Here is a 21456-nt window from a genome sequence, read left to right on the forward strand (position 1 = left end):
TTGATTCCTTTCAAGTTTTAATTTTTTAATTTTTTTTAGTTCTATGGGCTTGATCATATTATTATTTGAAAACAGTTTCATGAAAGTCGAAATGTGATCTATCCTCAAAATCATGATAAATGATTGACATCCATACCATATGTAACACTTGATCCCACAAACACTTATAATGAAGGCTATTAAATGGCCCAATATATGATTTGCTATAGCATTATTTTAAGAAATAAGGATAAGTACATTCGAAATATCTTGTATAATTTTCTTCCCCCCTTAAGATTGCATTTGAAGGGTGGTGGGGGGACAAATATGGTCACTCCCTCTCACTTTAGGAGAAAATGTTGAATGGCTCCAAGCACACATAGTTGAATCTCAAAGGGGCATCATATCTTGTGTGAGTGTGACCCTCATGACATGAAACACTATGTATTGTCGTCTCATCCGAATCTTCTACAATCCTTTTTCTTTGCGCACTACATGCTAAGGACCTTTCCACGTTTAGCGGACTCACCTAATAATATTGCACCGTGACATTTGCAACACCATGTCATCATCCTCTTAGTAATTTTTTTATCAGTATAAAATTTCAAATTATAAGAATTTTTTTAAAGGCATTGTTAAAGAGAAGTGGGTGGGTAAAAAAAAGAAAATCATGTTATTGTATATATTATTATTATTATTTTTGTTTTTTTGAGACTTTTCGTGGGTATCTCCACTCTTCGGGTGAGATTAATCCTCCAGACATACACCGTCCCCTCAGAAAATCCTTCTTGCAATTGGTTGAGTCAAGGGTCAACCGGACCTTAGAGGGTGGCCACAAGGAATTCATTGCTTTGTGGGGTTTCGAACACTTGACCTCTCATTTCTAAGGAACTTATAAAGGCTCAGCTTGTCACTAGGCCAATCCTTTGGGGTTGTATGCATCTATGTTAGTTGTAAAAAAAATGAAATTTCTTAATTTTTTGAGTTTCACCTTTTTATGGATACGAATAAATATTTTTAAGTTATATAAAAAACATAAATCAGTATAATTAAATTGAACTAGGGTCCGACAATGATCCAACCAATTTGATATACTTTCGTTCTAATTATCAATCCGATTTTCAAAACATTTGATTAGACTTTGCTATGATCATTATAAATTTTAATTTTCTATTAAAACTACATAATTACCCTTAATTTTGATATATTATTATAAATAAATAAAAAAGGGGGTAAAACGTTGAACGTCACTAGGTGCCCCTTAAACGTGAGTCACAGCACATGAACAGATATGTGGGGATGGTAAAGATAACATTGATCAGTGAAATTGACCTCAAAACTGAGCATTTTAATGACTTTTGGGAAGAGATGTAAATACAATGTATACAATAATGCTAAAGTGATCTCAATAATTAACTTCACATCGCACACTGTGACATGAAAGTGTATGGGAACCATAGATGCTTCTCCTTGAGATATCAGTGAAAAAGCGTCTATGATTCCTAAGTCAAGATGTGCGATATGAGGTCCAATGTTGAGGTCACTCCAGCATGACTCAATGGTCTAATATGAAACCCCATGCTTTTCAGGTTTGAGGGTTTCTTTTTATGCACATTTTTTTATAACTTCAAACCACTTTTTATGAATTCAAATGTAATGATGTGTTCTAAAACAAAATCTTCTACAGATCCATTTTCTTAGCATTCCATCAAAATATTCCCCAACTTCAGCCGTGTTTTAGACTCTACCATCAACCTTTTACACACATCTATTACAGAAAGGAGTCGTGATAATTTGACTTACCCACGTGGCATACTCAATCGACACCCTTGACATGATAGGTTCAGGAATCGTAGACCTGTTCTCTTCAGGATACAAAATTACGATTCTCATAAAAAATGCAGTTTTGTATCCTGAGGTAAGCATATCTAAGATTCACAAACCAGTCATGTCAGGGTGTTGATTGAGTATGCCATGTGGGTAAGTTACATTATCACGACTCTTACAAAAATTAGGATTCCATATATGATTAAAATCTTGACTTAAGGTGATTTTGAAGATAATTTAATAAAAATATATATTTTGTAATTTTAAAAAACTAACATAATTTAAGTATGCAGTGAATGTAATTTTATTCATTTTGACTAAAATTTCCTTGACGACTAGTGCCGGCAATAGGTTGGATTTTATCGGTTTACCCGACTCATCCTACCTGAATTAATCAGGGATGGGTACAATTTTTTTATGTGATTAAGAATTCGGGTATGAGTACAATTTTTATCTGAATATTTTCAAGGTCGGATAAGGATACGCATTCCATCCAACCTGAATATTCGTTATTCGAGTTAAAAGTGGGTCAGGTTCGGCAGCTAATGATATGGAGCCAATGCATTTGTCTTATATGGCTTAAAAGTTATAGATTTGGCCATTTTTTTTGTGAGGATGTTCTCTATGATGAAGAGATCACCCTCATAAAAAATCAGTTCAATCTGAAACTTTTAACCTCATCAAAATGGTTTAAAATTGTTGACCGTCAATTTTTTATTGATTATTTGTAAATCACTTTTGATGGATTCAGAATTTTCAGATTGAGCTGATTTTTTGTGAGGATGATCTCCTCACCCTAGAGATCATCCTCACAAAAAATCAGCTAAATCCGAAACTTTTAAGTCATATTAGACAAATGTGTTGGCTTTGTGTTGACTCCCTAACGTTTGCTACCAGCCAAATTCTTAACCAAAGTTTTTTTCAAATATTTTTAGGGTTGGATATGGATCTGTGTCCTGTCTAATACAAATATCCATATTTCCGAGTTTAATATCTTAAATTCACAATAAAATATATGTATAACCCAAAATTTAGGATTTCTCATCATCTTCACAATAATATATATATATAGGGTCAGGTTCAAGAACCAAAGTCCTATTTAAAGTTTTAACTTATATGGGTTAAAAGTTTCGTACTGGACTGATTTTTTGTGAGAATGATCTCTATGATGAGAAGATTATCCTCACAAAAAAAAAAAAAAAAAAATCAGCCAATTATAAAACTTCTAACCCCATAAAAAATGGTAAAAACTGGCCATCCATTATTTTTCAACATATAAACTAGGGTTATAATTTTTAGAATTGGGTGATTTTTTATGAAGATAAACTCATCATAGAAATCTCGGATATTTGCTTGAAATTTGGGTACAAGTCAGAGATAGATATCCTTTTAAAAAGTGGATAACAATAAATTATAGATATCCTTAGTATAAGTGGGTAAAAAATTGGATATGGATAACTACCCGACCCATTGCTAGTCCCAGACATCTACTCTTACTTTAAGATTCTATCTCCCTCAACCTTCAAAAATTCCGTTACCTTTCTCTTCAACCTTTTGATTCTATCCATCTCAACCTTTAAACCCCGTGAACAAATACGATTTATAAAGTAGAAAAAAACAATTAGATAGAAAAAAATGAGGATTTTCTATAGATATTAAGGAAAGTTTGAAAATGATGGGTTCGATATGAGAGTCGGTAGATTAAACCAGTTTACCCGAAAGGTTGAAGAGTTTGAATATGATTGATGACTTTGAAAAGAAAAATCAATAGATTTTTTTTATTATAGGTTAATTACGAGAGCATTTGTATCATTTTTAGTTAGTCTATAAAAGTAGACCGAGGTCAAGGGAAATACTATTATAGATTAAGACTTAAGATCACAAATCAAGATGATCATTCAAATTTCATCATTGGCACAACATGTCATTAGTTGGACACATTAATTGGATGTGTCGGAGAGTACCATAACACTTTCCCTTTGTGGGAAGGGAGAAAATATCCTGTTTGACCAAATGTAGATGAACTCGTAGAGAGAGTGCGCATGATAAAAAACAACTCGGACTAAACAAAATTTGATGATTCAGTGTTGTAAAAGATAAAACTCTATCAACTTTGAAAAAAGAAGGTACTAATGATAAATTTAAGCTTTTGTCGCGCCAGTGCATTAAAACCATAGATCTTTTCCTTGTGTATCTCAAAGAAGAAGATCTACGGTTTGTGCCCTGGCACGACAAGAGCATCAGTTTATCTTGACTTATAAAATAAAATAAAAAAAATTACTTTTCATTATTGAATTTCAATTTTAAGTTTGGAAGTTATGTGAAAGTTCGGTAGCTGTCCAGTTTCAAAATTTTGGATCAAGTTGAAAAGAAAATGTTTTTTTTTTTCTTTTTTTTCTTTTTTGGGGATTTGAGTTTTTCGAAGAAACTTAGAGGGCTGTGGTGTTGGATTGCTGATGTGATAATCAATTTGAGCAAAGCGACTCTTAGTAAGGCTGAAAATCTTACTAAGTTAGTAAGGAAAAAGTTTCTCTATTTGATATATCAATTAGGATTCTCCACGCTAAGAAGTAGTGATAATTAAGAAATTAACTTAAATATTAGAAATAATTTAGATTAATTAGAATATTTATTTTAAACCTATCTTTCATATCTTTGGTTACTATAATTTATAAATTAAATACCTTAAAGTCTATTAAGATAGAATTTTCCATAAAATCTATTATTTTCTCGTACAAATAAACTGATTAATATCCAATCAAAGAAACAATACGTATCATTCTATAAATATGGACTCATATTGCACCTTAAATCTTCACTGACGTTTGTTGTTATAGAGACATGGTTACAACTACTCTTGCAAGTTCAAAACTATGCCTTTCATGTATGCTCTTATTCCTCACAACATGCGTGTCTGCAACATGGTTGAAGACCACATCGGATCATGTCGGTGATGAACCCGAATGATGAATCTGAATCTTTCTCTCCTACTTCAAATCACTTCAAGACGTTTTTCTACAAACAAACACTAGATCACTTCAATTATAAGCCTGAGAGCTATACTACCTTCAAACAAAGGTACGTTATCGACTTCAGCTACTGGGGTGGTGCAAATACTAGTGCTCCAATCTTTGTTTATCTCGGCGAAGAGTTTCCCTTGGATAATGACATAGGTGTTATTGGATTTCTCGATGATCATGCCCCTCTATTTAATGCTCTCATGGTATTTAGAGAGGTAAAGAACATAAATTACGTAAATGAGATTGATGAATCTTGCTCAATATTATTGCTAATTATTATCTCTATTATAATATTAATGACATATTGTCGATGTTTTGGCCATTTTCAGACTCATACAGCATCGATACTATGGTGAATCAATCCCATTTGGGTCTAGAAAAGAAGCATTTAGGAACGCTAGAACGCTTGGGTACTTCAATTCTGCTCAAGCTCTTGCAGATTATGCAAAGGTGATTACTTATTTGAAGAAAAAATTATCGGCAGAGAATTGTCCCGTGATCGTCTTTGGAGGATCTTCTGGTGGAAGTAAGTGTCAATTACTAATTATTTGATCTCACTAACTTAATTTCACTATACTTAGTATCAAGTTTTCACCAATCCAAAAATCACACGAATAACGTAAATTCTTCAATTTAATTTTCAGTGCTTGCATCATGGTTTCGATTAAAATACCCCCATCTAGCCTTAGGGGCACTAGCATCATCGGCACCAATTCTTTATTTCGAAGATATCGGACCGAAGGATGGATACTATTCCATTGTCACCAAGGATTTTAGAGTAAGCAAGTAAATTTGATCCATTTCTCTGTGTTTAAACTTTAAACACTTATTATGTCTTAGCAGCTTTGCTTTCCAACAGAAGTGCTTCTATGAATCACTCCTATTTGAAAATAGTTTTCATAGATTATTATGATCATTAATTTAAATTATTTTTTCAAGAATAATTTGTAGGTTGCTCTATATCCGGATTCCCACAGAAGCTAGAATCCAAAAGCTTGTCTTGGGGCGGATTTGGCTTCTATCCCATTTTTGGATTTTAATCCAACAAGGATATGAAAGTCAAATATGTAACAAATGATAATTTAACTTTTTAAAGTGCTTTTGAGGAAGATAAGAAATAGAAATAAAACATCTATTTAACCTTAATTTGGGTTGGATTATTTGTACATGAAATGTTACGTCGTGGATTATTATTCATGCAGGATGCTAGCAAGAGTATCTATAATACCAATATAAGACAATCATGCTCGATATTTGATAAAATCGCTTCCCAAGCAAACGGTCTTTCGGTCCTTAGCCAGAAATTCAAGACTTGCTCGTAATTCAAATAAATATTGTTCATCTTTATTTTTATTTTTATTTTTGTCTTAAATTTTAAATTAAATTAAGAAAAAAATTAACTTGTAATATATTTGTGTTTGTTGGATAAGCCCCTTAAACACATTTTTTGAGCTCAAAGACTTCTTAGACTAAATGTATGCGGAATCTGCACAATACAAAAGTCCTCCAAAATATCCAGTTAAGATGATATGTGATGCCATTGATGGAGCACCCAAAGGAACCGATATTCTTGGAAGGGTACTTGCAGGTGGTGCTGCTTATTTTACTAAGCAATCATGTTACGATACAAGCTAATACCTCGACCCGTCCGAAACATCCTTAGGTTGGCAGTGGCAGGTAACTCAATTTTTTATTTTATTTTATTTTTAAATTTTTAATTTTTTAATAGAATCGTGATACAATGACTTCCCACGTGAAATACTCAATCGACAACCCTGACGTAACATGTTCAAATCGTAGATCTACACGCCTCAGGATATACAACTGCACTTCCCCATTAAAAAAAGTGTATCACAAGGTATACAGATCTATGGTTCCCGAACATGTCACGTCAAGAGTGTCGTTGAGTATGCCACGTGCATAAGTTAGATTATCACGACTCTTTTTAATATTGTAGGGCATTTTATCATAATGAACAAATATTTTGCCCAAATTATAGGCTAGATAAGTTTTTGAAATATTTTACGAAAAAGGCCATGTATCTATTTTTGTATTTATTTTTTTTTACCAAAACGGGTATCTTATGATCAAACATTACAGTCAGATTACCTTTATACCATTTTTTTCAAATTCATGTAAAGGGTATGGATATTTTTTTATTTATACACTTATTTTCAAGTCGGAATAAATCCTAAAAATATTTCTTGCCGTCCCTTGGTTTTGGGGGAAAAAATGAAATAGATTGTGGTCTTCTAATTTCAGGTTAAAATAAAGTAAAAATACCAAATGCAAGTGTGCAATTGAAATCATTTTGGTAAAAATAAATAAATACCAAAACAGATGTTCGACTCTTTTATGATAAGAGAGTAATATTGGAGTCATACATCGCCTCTTTTCTACTTTTCGATCCAAAATCCAATTTTCAAAGTGCATTTAAAATCTTTTTTTAATAAAATCTTTTTTTTAAAATATTGGAGTTAATAAAATCTTTTTTTTTTTTCAATGTTAGGATCTCATAATTAATGTAGAAATAATGTTTGAAAGATAAAGTTTGTCCTCCACCCAAACATCATCATCATCAATCCATGAGTGTTTGAATTTTTCATTTTTCACAGTTTGTTTAGCCATGATATTAGAAAAGGAATTTTTTGGAATTAGCCCTCGTGGTTTTGGTAAATATTAAAGAAACCCTTGAACTTGAAGACATGCATATTTTCGTGGTCTTGTAAATTACAAAAAGAAAAACGCCGAAGTGAAGTGAAGACCTCAAAGATTGACCTCATTTCACATTTTCCTTACACTGAGGTGTGTACGAATCATAGATACTTTTCACTCTTATCTCGATGAATAGCATCTACGATTCTGTACGCACCTCCAGGTCAGGAAAATGCGAAATGAGGTCACTCCAACACTAGTCGTATAAAAATATATTTGTTTGTTCTTTCATAATCAGAATCTAACAATCCTTTTGATCCTTGAAATTCCTTAACTATGTTTAGTACCGTTGTGTGTAGACATGTACTAAGTTGGTATTCCCCATTGGCCATGGCCCCAATTCGACTATGTTCCAATTTTCACCGTTCGATCTACACATGTACTCGGAAAGCTGCCAAAGCTTTTATGGTGTCACCCCACGGCCTCATTGGATCGTAACGGAGTTTGGTGGGAACGTAAGTTACCCATTGAAATTTCATTTAAATGATCCTAACCATTCGATCTAGGACTAAAAAAATGTTCTTGATGCGAATTGCAGGATATAAAATTGGTACTTAAAAAATTTGCTAGCTATATCATATTCTCTACTGGACTCAGAGATCCTTTTAGCAGTGGAGGGTAAATAAATACATCAAATTACCATTTTTTTTTTTTTTTTAAAATCTTTCTACATTAATGTTGGATGTTTAGATGATCAAATTTGATTGGTTTGTGTTTTTCTTATTATCACAGAGTGTTACAAAACATATCAAATAGTATTGTGGCCATAACTACAACTGAAGGTACGTCTTTTATCCTTCGAATGGACTCAGACTCGGTTGAATTTCGAGTTGACTCTAGACTACTATTCGTTTGAGCTAACTTGCTAAGCTGAATTGGAAATTCACCAAACTAGGATATGAAATTTTCCCGAGTTATGCATTGAAATTCACCAAACTAGGATATGAAATTTTCCCGAGTTATGCATTATATATTTATACTTCAATATTCTTTTATAGAAAACTGAAACTAACTAACTTTAAAATATTAAAAGTACTTTAAAATATTTACTAAGTAAACAGAAAATATGACTATACATCATTGAAAGCCATAAGAAATCCATGTCATTATGTGAGTCATGTCTATCTCATCATAATGACTTGGATCCAATTGGAGTTCTAGAAGGTTATAGTTAACTGATTCTGTTAGAAGAGTTTGTTGTAGACTTTGTTATAGAGTTAGTTTCAGAGTAACAAACAAAATTGATTCTCTTGTAATATGTTATATATATAAGAAAGGTTGAGGACTCTCTCTTTAACGTAGAGTGAAGATCTTACATTGAGAGAAGAATATTTTCTAGAAATTTCTTTTGTTTTGAAAAGTTTTCTATCATATAGTCATTTTTGTGGGGGAAAATTCTTGAGCACGGACACGTGGCTCGATCAGGGGCCAAGATTAATGATTTGAGGTCGTGGCTCGGTTTATTAACCCCGACGAATGCTTGTATTCGAAGCTCGGAGCTAGGCCATCAGCCAGTGAAGCGGTCCGGGCAACTGCCTCTTAGGTCGGTATGACAAGCTTGACAGGCGTGCCAGCAATAAACAACCAGCTCTAACAACCCACGTCATGTCAGGCCAACTCTGACTTTCTCAGAAGTGATGGGGCAGTTGCAACAACTCCTGCAGCTGACATGTCAGGGAGTAAGCTAACTACCCCAAGTCACCTCAAGGGGTGGCACAGAAAACGATCAAGTTGAACGCCTATATAAGGAAGAAAACTACGAGTAAAAGAGGTTCGAATGCTCCTTCTCTAAACACACTACACTGATCAATTTGGCTAACTTGATCGTCGGAGTGGGCTGTTTTGCAGGTCCCCCGAGCTTAAAGAGAATGAAAGTGTAGAGCCATTTCGTGCATCTACAATTTGGCGCCGTCCGTGGGAAACTTACAAGGAGAAAAACGACCAATATGGGAAGAGCTAGAGGCGAAAATCGTGGAGAGCCATCAAATCCACTACCAGCAGACTCGCCTCCAAATGCGCCGGATCCAATGCTAGCAATGTACAACTTACTCACAGAGATGAGAGAGGAAATGCGCAGGGGGTTGGAGAAACAAAATGATGAGATAGTGAAAATAAGAAAGGAAAACGAAGAGCTCAGGCAAAGGTTAGGCGAGCGTGCGGAGACCGAGGAAGGCCCAGGGGCAGAGCAGAGTAGCGGCCATCCTGTTCGGGCGGCAAGAACGGAGGTAGATTGGACTGAAGATTCAGCAGCAGTAAAAACGCAGCAGGGAAGCTCCGAAGTTAAAGAAACCATGACGAGGAAGGAAGTGGAGGAGATGCTCAAAAGGAGGGATGAGGAATTCGCGCGAGGAAAGGATCCCGCGCAAAAGGTACGGAACGCAATTCGGGAACTCAAAGGGACACCATTCTCGCAGGCGATAATGAAGTCAGAACCACCCAGGTCGTTCCACATGCCAAAGTTTGAAACTTATGACGGGACGCGAGATCCCATGGACCATATACTGCACTACAGAAGTCAAATGGTGCTGTACCAAAATGATGATCCGTTGCTCTGCAAGCTGTTTCCGTCAACCTTGAGGCTCGGGGCCATGATGTGGTTCCAGGCCTTACCAGCTGGGTCCATTACGAACTTTTCCGAGCTGGAAGAAACGTTCGTTGGGCAGTTCGTGCACCTGCGAAGGAAGAAGGTCGGAGTTAACACTCTATTTAACCTTCGACAGGAGCCCGGGGAGAGTATTAGGTCGTTCGTAACCCGTTTTCGAACGAGAGCCCTGGACGTAGAGGGCATGGACGAGGCCACAGCATGCGCGGCGTGCATCGCTGCGGTGATCCCGGGAACACGGTTGCATGAGTCCTTGATCAAGTCTGATCCTACTCGTCTAGAAGATTTGTATGCGAAGGTGGAAAAGTACATCCTGGTGGAAGAATCTGTGAAGGGCAGAAGAAGAAGCACCCAGACAGTGGCTAACAGCGAAGGAGGAGTAGACGCTTCAAAGGTACCGACCCACCCCGGAGTGGAAGGAAGTAAGAAAAGGCGGAGAGATTCGAACGAGCAGTCGTGGTGGAAAAGAGGCCGAGTGTATACCCCGTTCAATGAAAAACTATCCGTAATACTGAGGCACATAAGGAGGGAGCCCGATTTCGTTCAGCCGCCACGGGGGTATAAGGGGAAACCCGGAAAACCATTCTGCGAGTATCATGAGGCTGAGGATCACCCTACTGAGGACTGCTACAGGCTGCGCCATATCATCCAGGATATGATCGAAGCAGGGAAGCTCAAAGGTTATGTTTCCGCGGGAGGAAGGAGAAGTGGGGAGACTACCGAGAGAGCTGAGCGAAAGCCCGAGCAAAGAAGGCCAGCTAAAGGAGGGCGTCGAGAGACGGAAGAGCGCAGGATAGTTCATACCATCACAGGATTATTAGGGGCCGAAGTGCCGTCCAGGCGGGAGATTCGAGAGAAGGTAAAAAAGATCCGACATATGGTCGGGGTTAACAGTGTGGCGTCAGGAGTACGGGTAGTTGGAACGACAAACCACGGAGCAGATCCCCGGGCAATCGTATTCACAGAGAGTGACCTAAGGGGGACGGCAGGGCCCCATCAGGACGCATTAGTAATCGCGATCCCAGTGGGAAACGTCGAGCTCCGAAGAATACTTGTGGATTCGGGGAGCGCGGTGGACATTCTCTTCCTAAGCGCGGCTAAGAGAATGGGGGTTTCAGGTAGTTTGGAGCCAACGCCGACCCTCGTCTATGGGTTCAACGGTGCCGCTAGTAGTTCGGTAGGAGAAATCACACTCCCGATCTCAGCAGGGTCTAAAGTGGTAATGATAAGATTTGTGGTAATAGATGCAGACTCGGCTTATAACGCGATCTTGGGCCGGAGATGGATACACGAGATGAAAGCAGTCCCGTCAACCTATCATCAAGTTATTCGTTTCCCGGGTAAGGAAGGAATAATGGAAATCAGGGGAGATCAGGAGATGGCGCAGAGGTGTTTTCACCTGGCTTTGAAGCAAGACCGAGGCCCCGAGGCCGTCCCACCAAAGAAGAGAAAGGTAACTCCAACTGTTAATGAATCTTTGTAGCAATTACAGAAGCAGCCGCTGCGCGAGCAGCGAGTAACAGTTGAGGAAGTCGAAGCCGTGGATCTCGGGGGCGATGGAGGACAGATAGTTAGTGTTGGTACCACGATGTTGCAGGAGGAGAGGGCAGCACTACTCCAACTTCTGAGGGCAAACAAGGATGTATTCGCATGGTCAATGGAGGACATGCCTGGGATAGACCCGTCGGTGGCGTGTCATAGATTAAATGTTGATGAAAGCTTCCGACCTATTAGGCAGAAGCCCCGGAGGCTGTCGCCGCGCCTCAGGCAGGGGGTGAATGAGGAAATCGAAAAGCTTTTGAAGGCCGGGTTTATCAGGGAGGTAGAGTACCCAGAATGGATAGCGAACATAGTAGCAGTGCCGAAGAAGGATGGAAGGGTGAGAGTGTGCATCGACTTCACGAACCTGAACAAGGCATGCCCAAAGGATAGCTTCCCGCTGCCAAGGATTGATAGGTTGGTCGATGCCACTGCTGGACATGAGAGAATGTCGTTTATGGACGGATATTCGGGGTATAACCAGATCCCCCTAGCAGTGGAAGACCAGGAACGAACATCATTCATTACCGAGCAAGGGCTGTTCTGTTTTAAAGTTATGCCGTTCGGTTTGAGAAATGCCGGGGCAACCTACCAAAGACTCGTGACAAAAATGTTCGAAGAATTGATCGGGAAGATTGTGGAGGTATATATCGACGATCTGTTGGTAAAAAGCAAGAGAGCGGGAGACCATCTGGCAGACCTTAAGCAAACATTTGATCGGCTGAGGAGTTTCAAAATGAAGTTGAATCCGAAGAAGTGTGTCTTCGCCGTTTCCTCTGGGAAATTCCTCGGACACATTATCACCAGGAGAGGTATCGAGGCAAACCCAGACCAGATCCGGGCGTTGGTAGAGATGCCGAGCCCCGCTGACCAAAAGCAGGTGCAGAAGTTGGCAGGGAGAATAGCTGCGCTAAACAGGTTTATCTCCAGGGTATCCGATCGATGCCGCCCGCTCTTCGCGTTATTGCAGAAGGAGAAGAATTTCGCATGGAGTACGGAGTGCGAGGTAGCCTTTAGCGACCTAAAGAGGTATTTGGGGCAGCCACCGATCCTTAGCTCTCCGGAAGAAAGAGAGGAGCTGGGGATTTATCTGGCGACCAGTCCATCATCGGTAAGCTCAGTTCTCTTTAAAGTTGAAATGGGACGGGAATATCCTATTTATTACGTTAGCAAAACGTTGGGCGTATCGGAGGTTAAGTACACCAGAACGGAGAAGGTGGGATTGTCGCTCGTTTACTCGGCACACAAGCTCAGGCCTTACTTCCTCTCGCACCGCATCCGAGTCGTGACGGACACCCCGCTGAAAGAGATGATGCACAGATCCGAAAAGTCGCGGAGGATGGCGAGGTGGGCTGTAATCCTCGGAGAGTACAACTTACAATTTGAGTCCCGGACAGCAATCAAGGGGCAGGTATTGGCAGATTTCCTTGCGGATTTCCCGGTTGAGGATCCGAACTGGGAAGAGTTGGAAAATGAAGACGAAGGGACGGAAGAAGTAGAGCTATGGGACAAGCAGGCAGGATGGAGAATTTTTGTCGATGGATCGTCAAACTACTCAGGCTCGGGGGTGGGAATAGTAATTGTAACACCGAGCAATGATAGATTGGAAAAGGTCATCAAACTCGGGTATGGGGCATCAAATAATGAAGCTGAGTACGAGGCAGTTATCCACGGGCTGAGAATGGCAAGTGAGTTGAAAATCGACCGGGTAAAACTATGCACCGACTCTCAACTTATAGCCAACCAATGCAACGGGAAATTTGAAGCAAAGGACGAACGTATGGCGAGATACCTGATCTCAGTCAAACGAGAGATTGAGAAGTTCGACCAAGTGGAGATATGCCAGATACCCAGGGATGAGAACAGGCATGCAGATTCATTGGCTTACATTGCCTCAATGCTAGGAGAGACGGAGGGACGGTCTTTACCTGTGGAATACCTGCCTATAGCAAGTATCGAACATGTGGAGAGGGAGTGCGCACAGGCAATAGAACGTCGGGATGGATAGAAGAATTTACTCAGTATCTGCGTTCAAAGGTACTGCCAGAAGACAGAGGGGAGGCCAGAAAGTTACTTCGACAGGTCAGCAAGTACACTCTCGTTGGGGAGGAGTTGTATAGAATGTCCTTCGGGGGGCCACTTCTTAAGTGCCTTACTAAGGAAGAGTCCGAGCTCATAATGGCGGAAATCCACGAGGGAATCTGTGGCAATCATTCGGGAGGACGGTCGCTCGCCAATAAGGTTATCAGTCAGGGCTATTTTTGGCCGAGGATGCAGGAAGACTGTAAGAAGTATGTAAAGACCTGTGATCAATGCCAAAAACATGCCCCCATGCATCTGCAGCCAGCCAGCGAACTCCATCCCATGAAATCACCCTGGCCATTTTCGATATGGGGCTTGGACATTGTTGGACCTCTGCCTCGGGGAAAGGGGGGTAAGCTGTTCATCCTAGTAGCTACAGATTATTTTACTAAATGGGTGGAAGCCGTTCCCCTTACACGGATTCGAGAGGAAGAAGTTATCAAATTCACATGGGAGCACATCATAACGCGATTCGAGATCCCTTACGCGTTGATCTCTGACAATAGGACTCAGTTCAAGGGCAACCGCGTGCAATCGTACTTCAAGGAATACGGAATCCGTTCTCTGCAGTCGTCGCCAAGATATCCACAAGGGAATGGCCAAGCTGAAGCATCGAACAAGACAATCCTTGCGAACTTGAAGAAGAAGCTGGCGGAACACAAGGGAAGATGGGTAGACGAGCTACACAGCGTCCTATGGGCGTATCGAACCACGGCAAGAAGGGCGACCGGTTTCACTCCGTTCGCGCTAGCCTACGGTACGGAAGCTGTTATTCCAACCGAGATACAGGTTCCCACCACGAGGTCACAAGTGGCAGAAACGGAGGTCAATGATGAAATGGTGGCTCGGAATCTGGATTGGTTGGATGAAACACGGGAAAGAGTCATAGAGAGATTGGCACGGTACCAGCAGGTGTTGAAGAGGTCTTATGACCGGAAGGTACATCGTAGGGAACTCAGGTTCGGCGATATGGTGTTACGAAAGGTATTTTCTAATACCAAGGAAATTAATAGTGGGAAGCTCGGCTGCAACTGGGAAGGACCGTATATTGTGCGAAAAGTCGGGGAAAATGGCGCTTACTACTTGGAGACTCCGACCGGTGATGAAATTCAATCACCATGGAATGTATTCAATTTAAAGAAATACTATCAATAAAGTCATCTTTGCTCAACAGCCCTGCTATCTAAGGAAAAGCCTCGGCCCCTCCATAGGAGCCGAGCCCAACTAAGGAGTTGGTTTGAAGGAAAAGCATTGGTCCCACCACGGGGACCAAGCCCAACTGGGGAGTTGGTCTAAGGAAAAGCCTCGGCCCCTCCATAGGAGCCGAGCCCAACTGAGGAGTTGGTTTGAAGGAAAAGCCTTGGTCCCACCACGGGGACCAAGCCCAACTGGGGAGTTGGTCTAAGGAAAAGCCTCGGCCCCTCCATAGGAGCCGAGCCCAACTGATGAGTTGGTTTGAAGGAAAAGCCTTGGTCCCACCACGGGGGCCAAGCCCAACTGGGGAGTTGGTCTAAGGAAAAGCCTCGGCCCCTCCATAGGAGCCGAGCCCAACTGAGGAGTTGGTTTGAAGGAAAAGCCTTGGTCCCACCACGGGGACCAAGCCCAACTGGGGAGTTGGTCTAAGGAAAAGCCTCGGCCCCTCCATAGGAGCCGAGCCCAACTGAGGAGTTGGTTTGAAGGAAAAGCCTTGGTCCCACCACGGGGACCAAGCCCAACTGGGGAGTTGGTCTAAGGAAAAGCCTCGACCCCTCCATAGGAGCCGAGCCCAACTGAGGAGTTGGTTTGAAGGAAAAGCCTTGGTCCCACCACGGGGACCAAGTCCAACTGAAGAGTTGGATTAAGGGAAAGCCTTGGCCTCTACACGGGAGCCAAGATAAACTAAAAAAATCTAGTACGGAGTCGGGGCCCCGGTTCTTTGCTAGCATCAAGTCCATGGAGAAATCTTATGGTCGAGACAAGATGTCGGTCTTGGACAAATGACGAACCCAAGGGCTTAAATATAGTAAGCTATTTCGTTTATTTTTTTTAAGCAATATGCCTTAACATAAAAAGCAGGGAAAAGAAAGCAAGAAGGCACGAGAGTCAACGAAAAACGAAATATTTATATATTTCCATTGAAAATTACACATAAAGTTACAAAATTGTGTTACAAAAAGGAGGAGAAAGAGAAAAAGGAAAAAAATCAAGCATCCGCGGCAGGAGTGGCTTCGGCTTCATCGGGGACTTGTTCCTCTGTCGGAATAGATTGATCTTCGGTAGGTGGCTCGGGGGCAACGACAGTTTCAACTTCAGGAATCACCTCTGGCCTCTTCGCAGCAGCCTCGGCTTTCCTTAGTTTCGCTTTCAGTTTGTTGTATGCCGCCTCCCAGGCTTCCTCCGAGGAATCCAGTTGGGCTTGGAGGGAGTTGAGTTGGTCTTGAAGAGCTCTCTCTTGCTCCGCCTCCTTTGCCTTCACTAGCTCCTCCAACGATGAAATTTTCCCCTCTGCGAGAGCCAGGCGGTCTTTATTCTGCTCCAGCTCGGATAGTACGCTATCCAAGCTTTTTTGGAGTTTTTGGGAGCTGGCCGCAGCCATATCCCTCTCAGCTTGGAGCTGAGATATGCGACCCTCCGCGGATTTGAGGTCCTGCGCGGAGGTGTCGCCAGCCTCAACGAGTTTGGCCACGGCGTGTTGGACCTGGTAGAAAAGAAGAGCAAAGCGTTAGAAAGATACAAGCGCAGTGAAATAGCATTCAAACAGAAACAAAAAGTAGAAAACTTACCAAGGCCAAAGCTCGGAATGCCTCATTTGAAAATTTTGCCGAATCGCCGACAAAACTACGACGCACCTTCTCCACATCCCGCGGAAGCGCGGACGCGTCGAAGATCGCTCTGGCTACGGCCGGATCAGATAAGGCAGAATCCTTATCCGATACCGGCCTACCCCTAACTGATGGTTGTACCAGCCAGGGGGGAGGGAGGGGCAGGCTTCCCCTACGAGCCGAACCAGCCGAGGATGTGTGCGAAGGCTCGGCTGGTTGGATTGAGGCGTCGGCAGCTGGAGGGGGTGGTAGCTGCATCACTGCCGTCGGGGCTCTGGAAGGGTGAGGCCCCCTCCTCAGCCTCTTAAGTAGAGGCTGGCAGTCTTCTTCTTCTTCTTCTTCTCCTTGCCCGATGCCGGAGCTTCCCACCACTGGGACCCCGGTAGTTGGTGTCGGCGCAACCTCCGCGATTTCGTCCTCGGAGTCGGAGTCCAGGACTGGGGGAGGGCGCTTGGATTGGAGCGCCATGCTCGGAGGACGGATGGCTGGCGGAAGGAAGGCGGTGGCGTGGTTGTAGAGCTCGGGAGTCGATAGCAGGTGATTGATCACCACCGAATCACTCGGGAATTTGTCTTTACTCGGAGCTGTGGAAACAAGAAAAGTTTGAAGTTAGTTACCAAAAAAGAGAAGAAACTGAAAGGGTGAAGGAAAGGGAATTAAAGTGGAAAGTTCACCTTGGGGGTTGAACGAAGGGTGGGCCAGAGAGGGAAGCTCGTCACCAGGAGCGCTCTCCCATCCTCCAGATATCCGAATTGGAAACAAGAACCATTCCTTGTCCGAATCGGGAAGATCGACCAAGGACGGCTTCCCTCTCCTCTTAGATAGGTAGAAGAAGCCCGGTTTGTTCGGGCACTTCTTCAGGACGAATTGGGCCCTTATGTCCCATAGCCCGAGCTGGAGGCCATCCTCCAGCCTGCTGTTCATGTGCTCGCAGGCGCTAATAAGTCGGAAGAAATTTCCACTCATTTGCCCGGGAGCCCTCCTATAAAAATTCAGGACTTCCCGAGTCAACCTGCTTAGAGGGACTCTGAGACCTGCCCTGAATTGCCCCCAGTGTACTATTGTGGTACCTGAGGGACTTTCCCTGAGGGACGAGGCCTCGTCCACGTAGGACATGCCTACGCTGGCTGGGACACCAAATGTGTCCCTAACCACCTCTAGAGGAGGGCGAGCAGGGGCGTGGGATTTTCCCTTGGCCATCTGGATGTACAGAGAAAAAAGAGGGAGAGGAGAGGTGCCTCTGTTTTTCCGTTACCTTCCTTTGACTTTGCACTTCGATTAACCGGACACCTCAGGCGACTGAACGGCACAGCAAGGGCGCGGCGGAGGCACTGGCAGAGGCAGGGAGCGCGCGAGGGGGCAAACGGGCAGAGTAACAGCATGGAGAGTGAGAGTGAAAATGAAAATAAGAGGTAAATGGGATATTTATAGATAAGGAGGACCTCGAGATGTGCACTTAGGATCAACGGACAGGGTTTCTCGAGACAATAATGAGGCATTAAACGCTGAGAAAACCAATACGACCCTTTACACACGAATCGATGCCACTCTCCGGGCGCCACGTGTACTCTTTGTAATAATTGCGCCGTTTAAACCAACAGACAGGGCGCGAACTGCGATAATAGCCCAACCGACCGCCGCCCTCGAGAAGTGAGAAGGCTAAGTAACGATTCGCCATAAAGATATCATTAATCTTAGCTGAGACCCAATAAGAGGCATCCACGTGTCAATTTTTTGTTGTTAATATTCCCGAGTACCCGATCATTCTGACCGAGCCCTCGGGAGGGGGTATTGTGGGGGAAAATTCTTGAGCACGGACACGTGGCTCGATCAGGGGCCAAGATTAATGATTTGAGGTCGTGGCTCGGTTTATTAACCCCGACGAATGCTTGTATTCGAAGCTCGGAGCTAGGCCATCAGCCAGTGAAGCGGTCCGGGCAACTGCCTCTTAGGTCGGTATGACAAGCCTGACAGGCGTGCCAGCAATAGACAGCCAGCTCTAACAACCCACGTCATGTCAGGCCAACTCTGACTTTCTCAGAAGTGATGGGGCAGTTGCAACAACTCCTGCAGCTGACATGTCAGGGAGTAAGCTAACTACCCCAAGTCACCTCAAGGGGTGGCACAGAAAACGATCAAGTTGAACACCTATATAAGGAAGAAAACTACGAGTAAAAGAGGTTCGAATGCTCCTTCTCTAAACACACTACACTGATCAATTTGGCTAACTTGATCGTCGGAGTGGGCTGTTTTGCAGGTCCCCCGAGCTTAAAGAGAAGGAAAGTGTAGAGCCATTTCGTGCATCTACAATTTTCATAAATCAAAAATATAATATATATATTTGGTGAATATTAAGAAAATGTGGCTGTGAACTTTAGCAAAATACTTGACCTAAATACCCCTGTTTACCCTTGATTTTTTTCTCCCCAAAACCAGCCATCTATAACTTCTACTTTTTTTTATTTAAAATTTTACCTTCATTTTCAACCTTAAGATCCTGTCTCATTCAACTATCAAATCTTGTAAACAAGATAGGATTTTTGAGTAAAAAAATCAAAGCTTTTTTCTTCAATAGGTTGAAAACAATGGATTGATTGAGGTTGCAAAGCTTTAAGATGCTTGATTTTTTTGGGAGAAAAATTAAAGGTGTTTTCTTAGAAGTTGAAAATAAGGATTTTTAGGTCATTTTTCCTTTAAGTTTTGAGTCGTGATTTTCTTATGCCCCCTCTTACATACGCTCCCTGATGTGGCATTGGCTAGAATCATAGATTTGTTTCCTCGAGATACACAATTGTACATCACCATAAATATGTGTAGTTGTGTATCCCGAGAAAAAAAATCTATAATTCTAAACCATGCCACGTCAGGGGGTGTATGGGAGCGTCTTAGAAGGGAGCATCAGAAAATCATTATTCTTAATTTTTATTATCAACCACTTCACTAGTTTATATTATTTATTTTTAGTAAAAATAAAAGGATTTATTCTAATATAAGCTTAACAACACTCAGGATCCCATTGCTTAGATATATTAAAAGCATCATCGGATGATCCAAAGTGGTTAGTAAGGCAGAGAGCTTCCGAGATCAAGATCATCAAGGGATGGATCACAGAGTACAATACCATGTGCAACGCTACAACTTGATTTCCATTCTTTCATACAAGAATCACTAATGAGTTAATTTTCAATTCGAATATTTTTTTTTCTCTGCAAGTATTTTTAATGCAAGGATTAACAAAAGGAGTGTCAAATATTCATGGTATCATGGTATAAAGGGAGCACAACATGTTGACTAGATGTGTTGTGAGATGTCTAGTGTTTGACAAGTCCCCTTGACCTAGGTCTTCTTTTATGAAATTAACATAAATAACTTACATGCCCTTTATCTTTATGAATCGGGGTTGTTCTAGAGTGGCAAACAAAGAAGCCAAATAGGAACTAAGCAAACCCACCAACCAGCTATAATATAGAGAGTACCACGTGGCATTATATGATAACTTCACACAAATCCACATAGAAAATATATAAGAGCCAAAAGTTTCCTATGAAATCAAGTGTAGGTCTCTTGCATGTGTCGGGCTATTAATCGTAATAGAAGCTAGCCTGACTTTACTGTTTTAATTTGCTTTGCCTTAGTAGTTTCGTCAGTCTTACTTGCGTGTGAGATGCCATTCTATGCGCAAGGAGTAGAAGTAGCACGTTAAGGCTAAGTTACCTCACCTATTGATTGTGCCCAAATACAGTATTGGTAAAGCGCGGCCTTGACGTACTTATTCGCATTGTCTTTCTTTCATGAATTTTGGTAGTGAGAACATAGCGTGCACTGCAGCCAAAAATGCCTTGGATTGCAGTGCAATAAATTAAGACGATTACATTAAGCATTCAATGTTGAAGATTTGATTCTCGGATTAGATGAGAAATTTTTTTTTGAACTGGCTCAATCTGAACCCGTAACTCAAATAGTTAAGGTCAGCGGAAAAGGAATTGCCATGCTTGTTTGGATAAAGGAAGCATTCATACTAGACCCGTGTGTCTGACTTTAACGTTAAGTATCTGTATAGCACCCCCGAGGGGACAACCGTCTTTTAGCTCTAGTTCACCTTCGGGATGGGTATAGGGGTGGGGACTTTGAAGAATCCTTCACTTAAGTCGTAGGAGCCTGAAGAGAAACCCAAATATCCCTCCCATATGGAACGAACGTCGTAGTATAGTTTGACATGCCTCAATTATTCCCTACTTAGAACTCAGTAGAGGACTCTCCTTTTTGAGATCCTAATAGGCATTGAGGTGACAATAGGCCTTCTTCGAGCCATCGATTGCTTACTGTCAATGATCTCCTTCTTGTACCGTGACATGCCCATAACCCCCTTAACTTGTGTTAAATTTGAGGATTTTTATTTATAGGCTTTATAAGAAAGTCCAAAAGGATACATGGACCTAATTTCTATAATTCACGGGTCGGGTTTAAGTAGGTTTGGCCCGAGAACTATTGCCAACCCACATCACATAGAACAATGAGAAGTAGAACTTAGTACTTTATAGGTAGTATGATTTTTAAATTTGTCTGAGACCAAGATCTATCGCCCAAGTTAACTTGATATCAAAGTTGAACGAGACTAACTCACAAAGTATTTTGAGACGATGGGCATATCATGAGATAAACGAATCGTCTCGGACGATATTTTTCAATATCTCGGGCGATACAAACGAAATAACACAGAAAATAATTAACTCATGAGTTAAATGGGACGTATCAGACGAGAATTTTAAATTTACATCTGAATTAATTGAGACAAATGAGTTAAAATCTCAATTCTTTATTCTTTCACCTTTAAATTAATTTTTTTTTAATTTTATATTTTTTTAAATTCATTTTTTAATAGAAATTCTTT

At 41.5% G+C, this 21456-nt stretch overlaps 1 protein-coding gene across 1 annotated transcript; it reads left to right on the forward strand.

Moving 5' to 3' along the window:
- The first annotated feature begins 4750 nt into the window (after positions 1–4750).
- Positions 4751–19708, forward strand: LOC147385918 (Serine carboxypeptidase S28 family protein). Its single transcript, XM_086423202.1, is given in 9 exon segments — positions 4751–5041; positions 5166–5352; positions 5471–5604; positions 6029–6144; positions 6257–6503; positions 7841–7996; positions 8080–8159; positions 8274–8323; positions 19575–19708. Coding segments are annotated over 9 exon segments (1395 nt in total).
- The last annotated feature ends 1748 nt before the right edge of the window (positions 19709–21456 follow it).

Source organism: Akebia trifoliata, chromosome 14 (genome assembly GCF_017979445.1).
Source record: "Akebia trifoliata isolate Shusen 1 chromosome 14, ASM1797944v1, whole genome shotgun sequence".
Lineage (NCBI taxonomy): Eukaryota > Viridiplantae > Streptophyta > Magnoliopsida > Ranunculales > Lardizabalaceae > Akebia > Akebia trifoliata.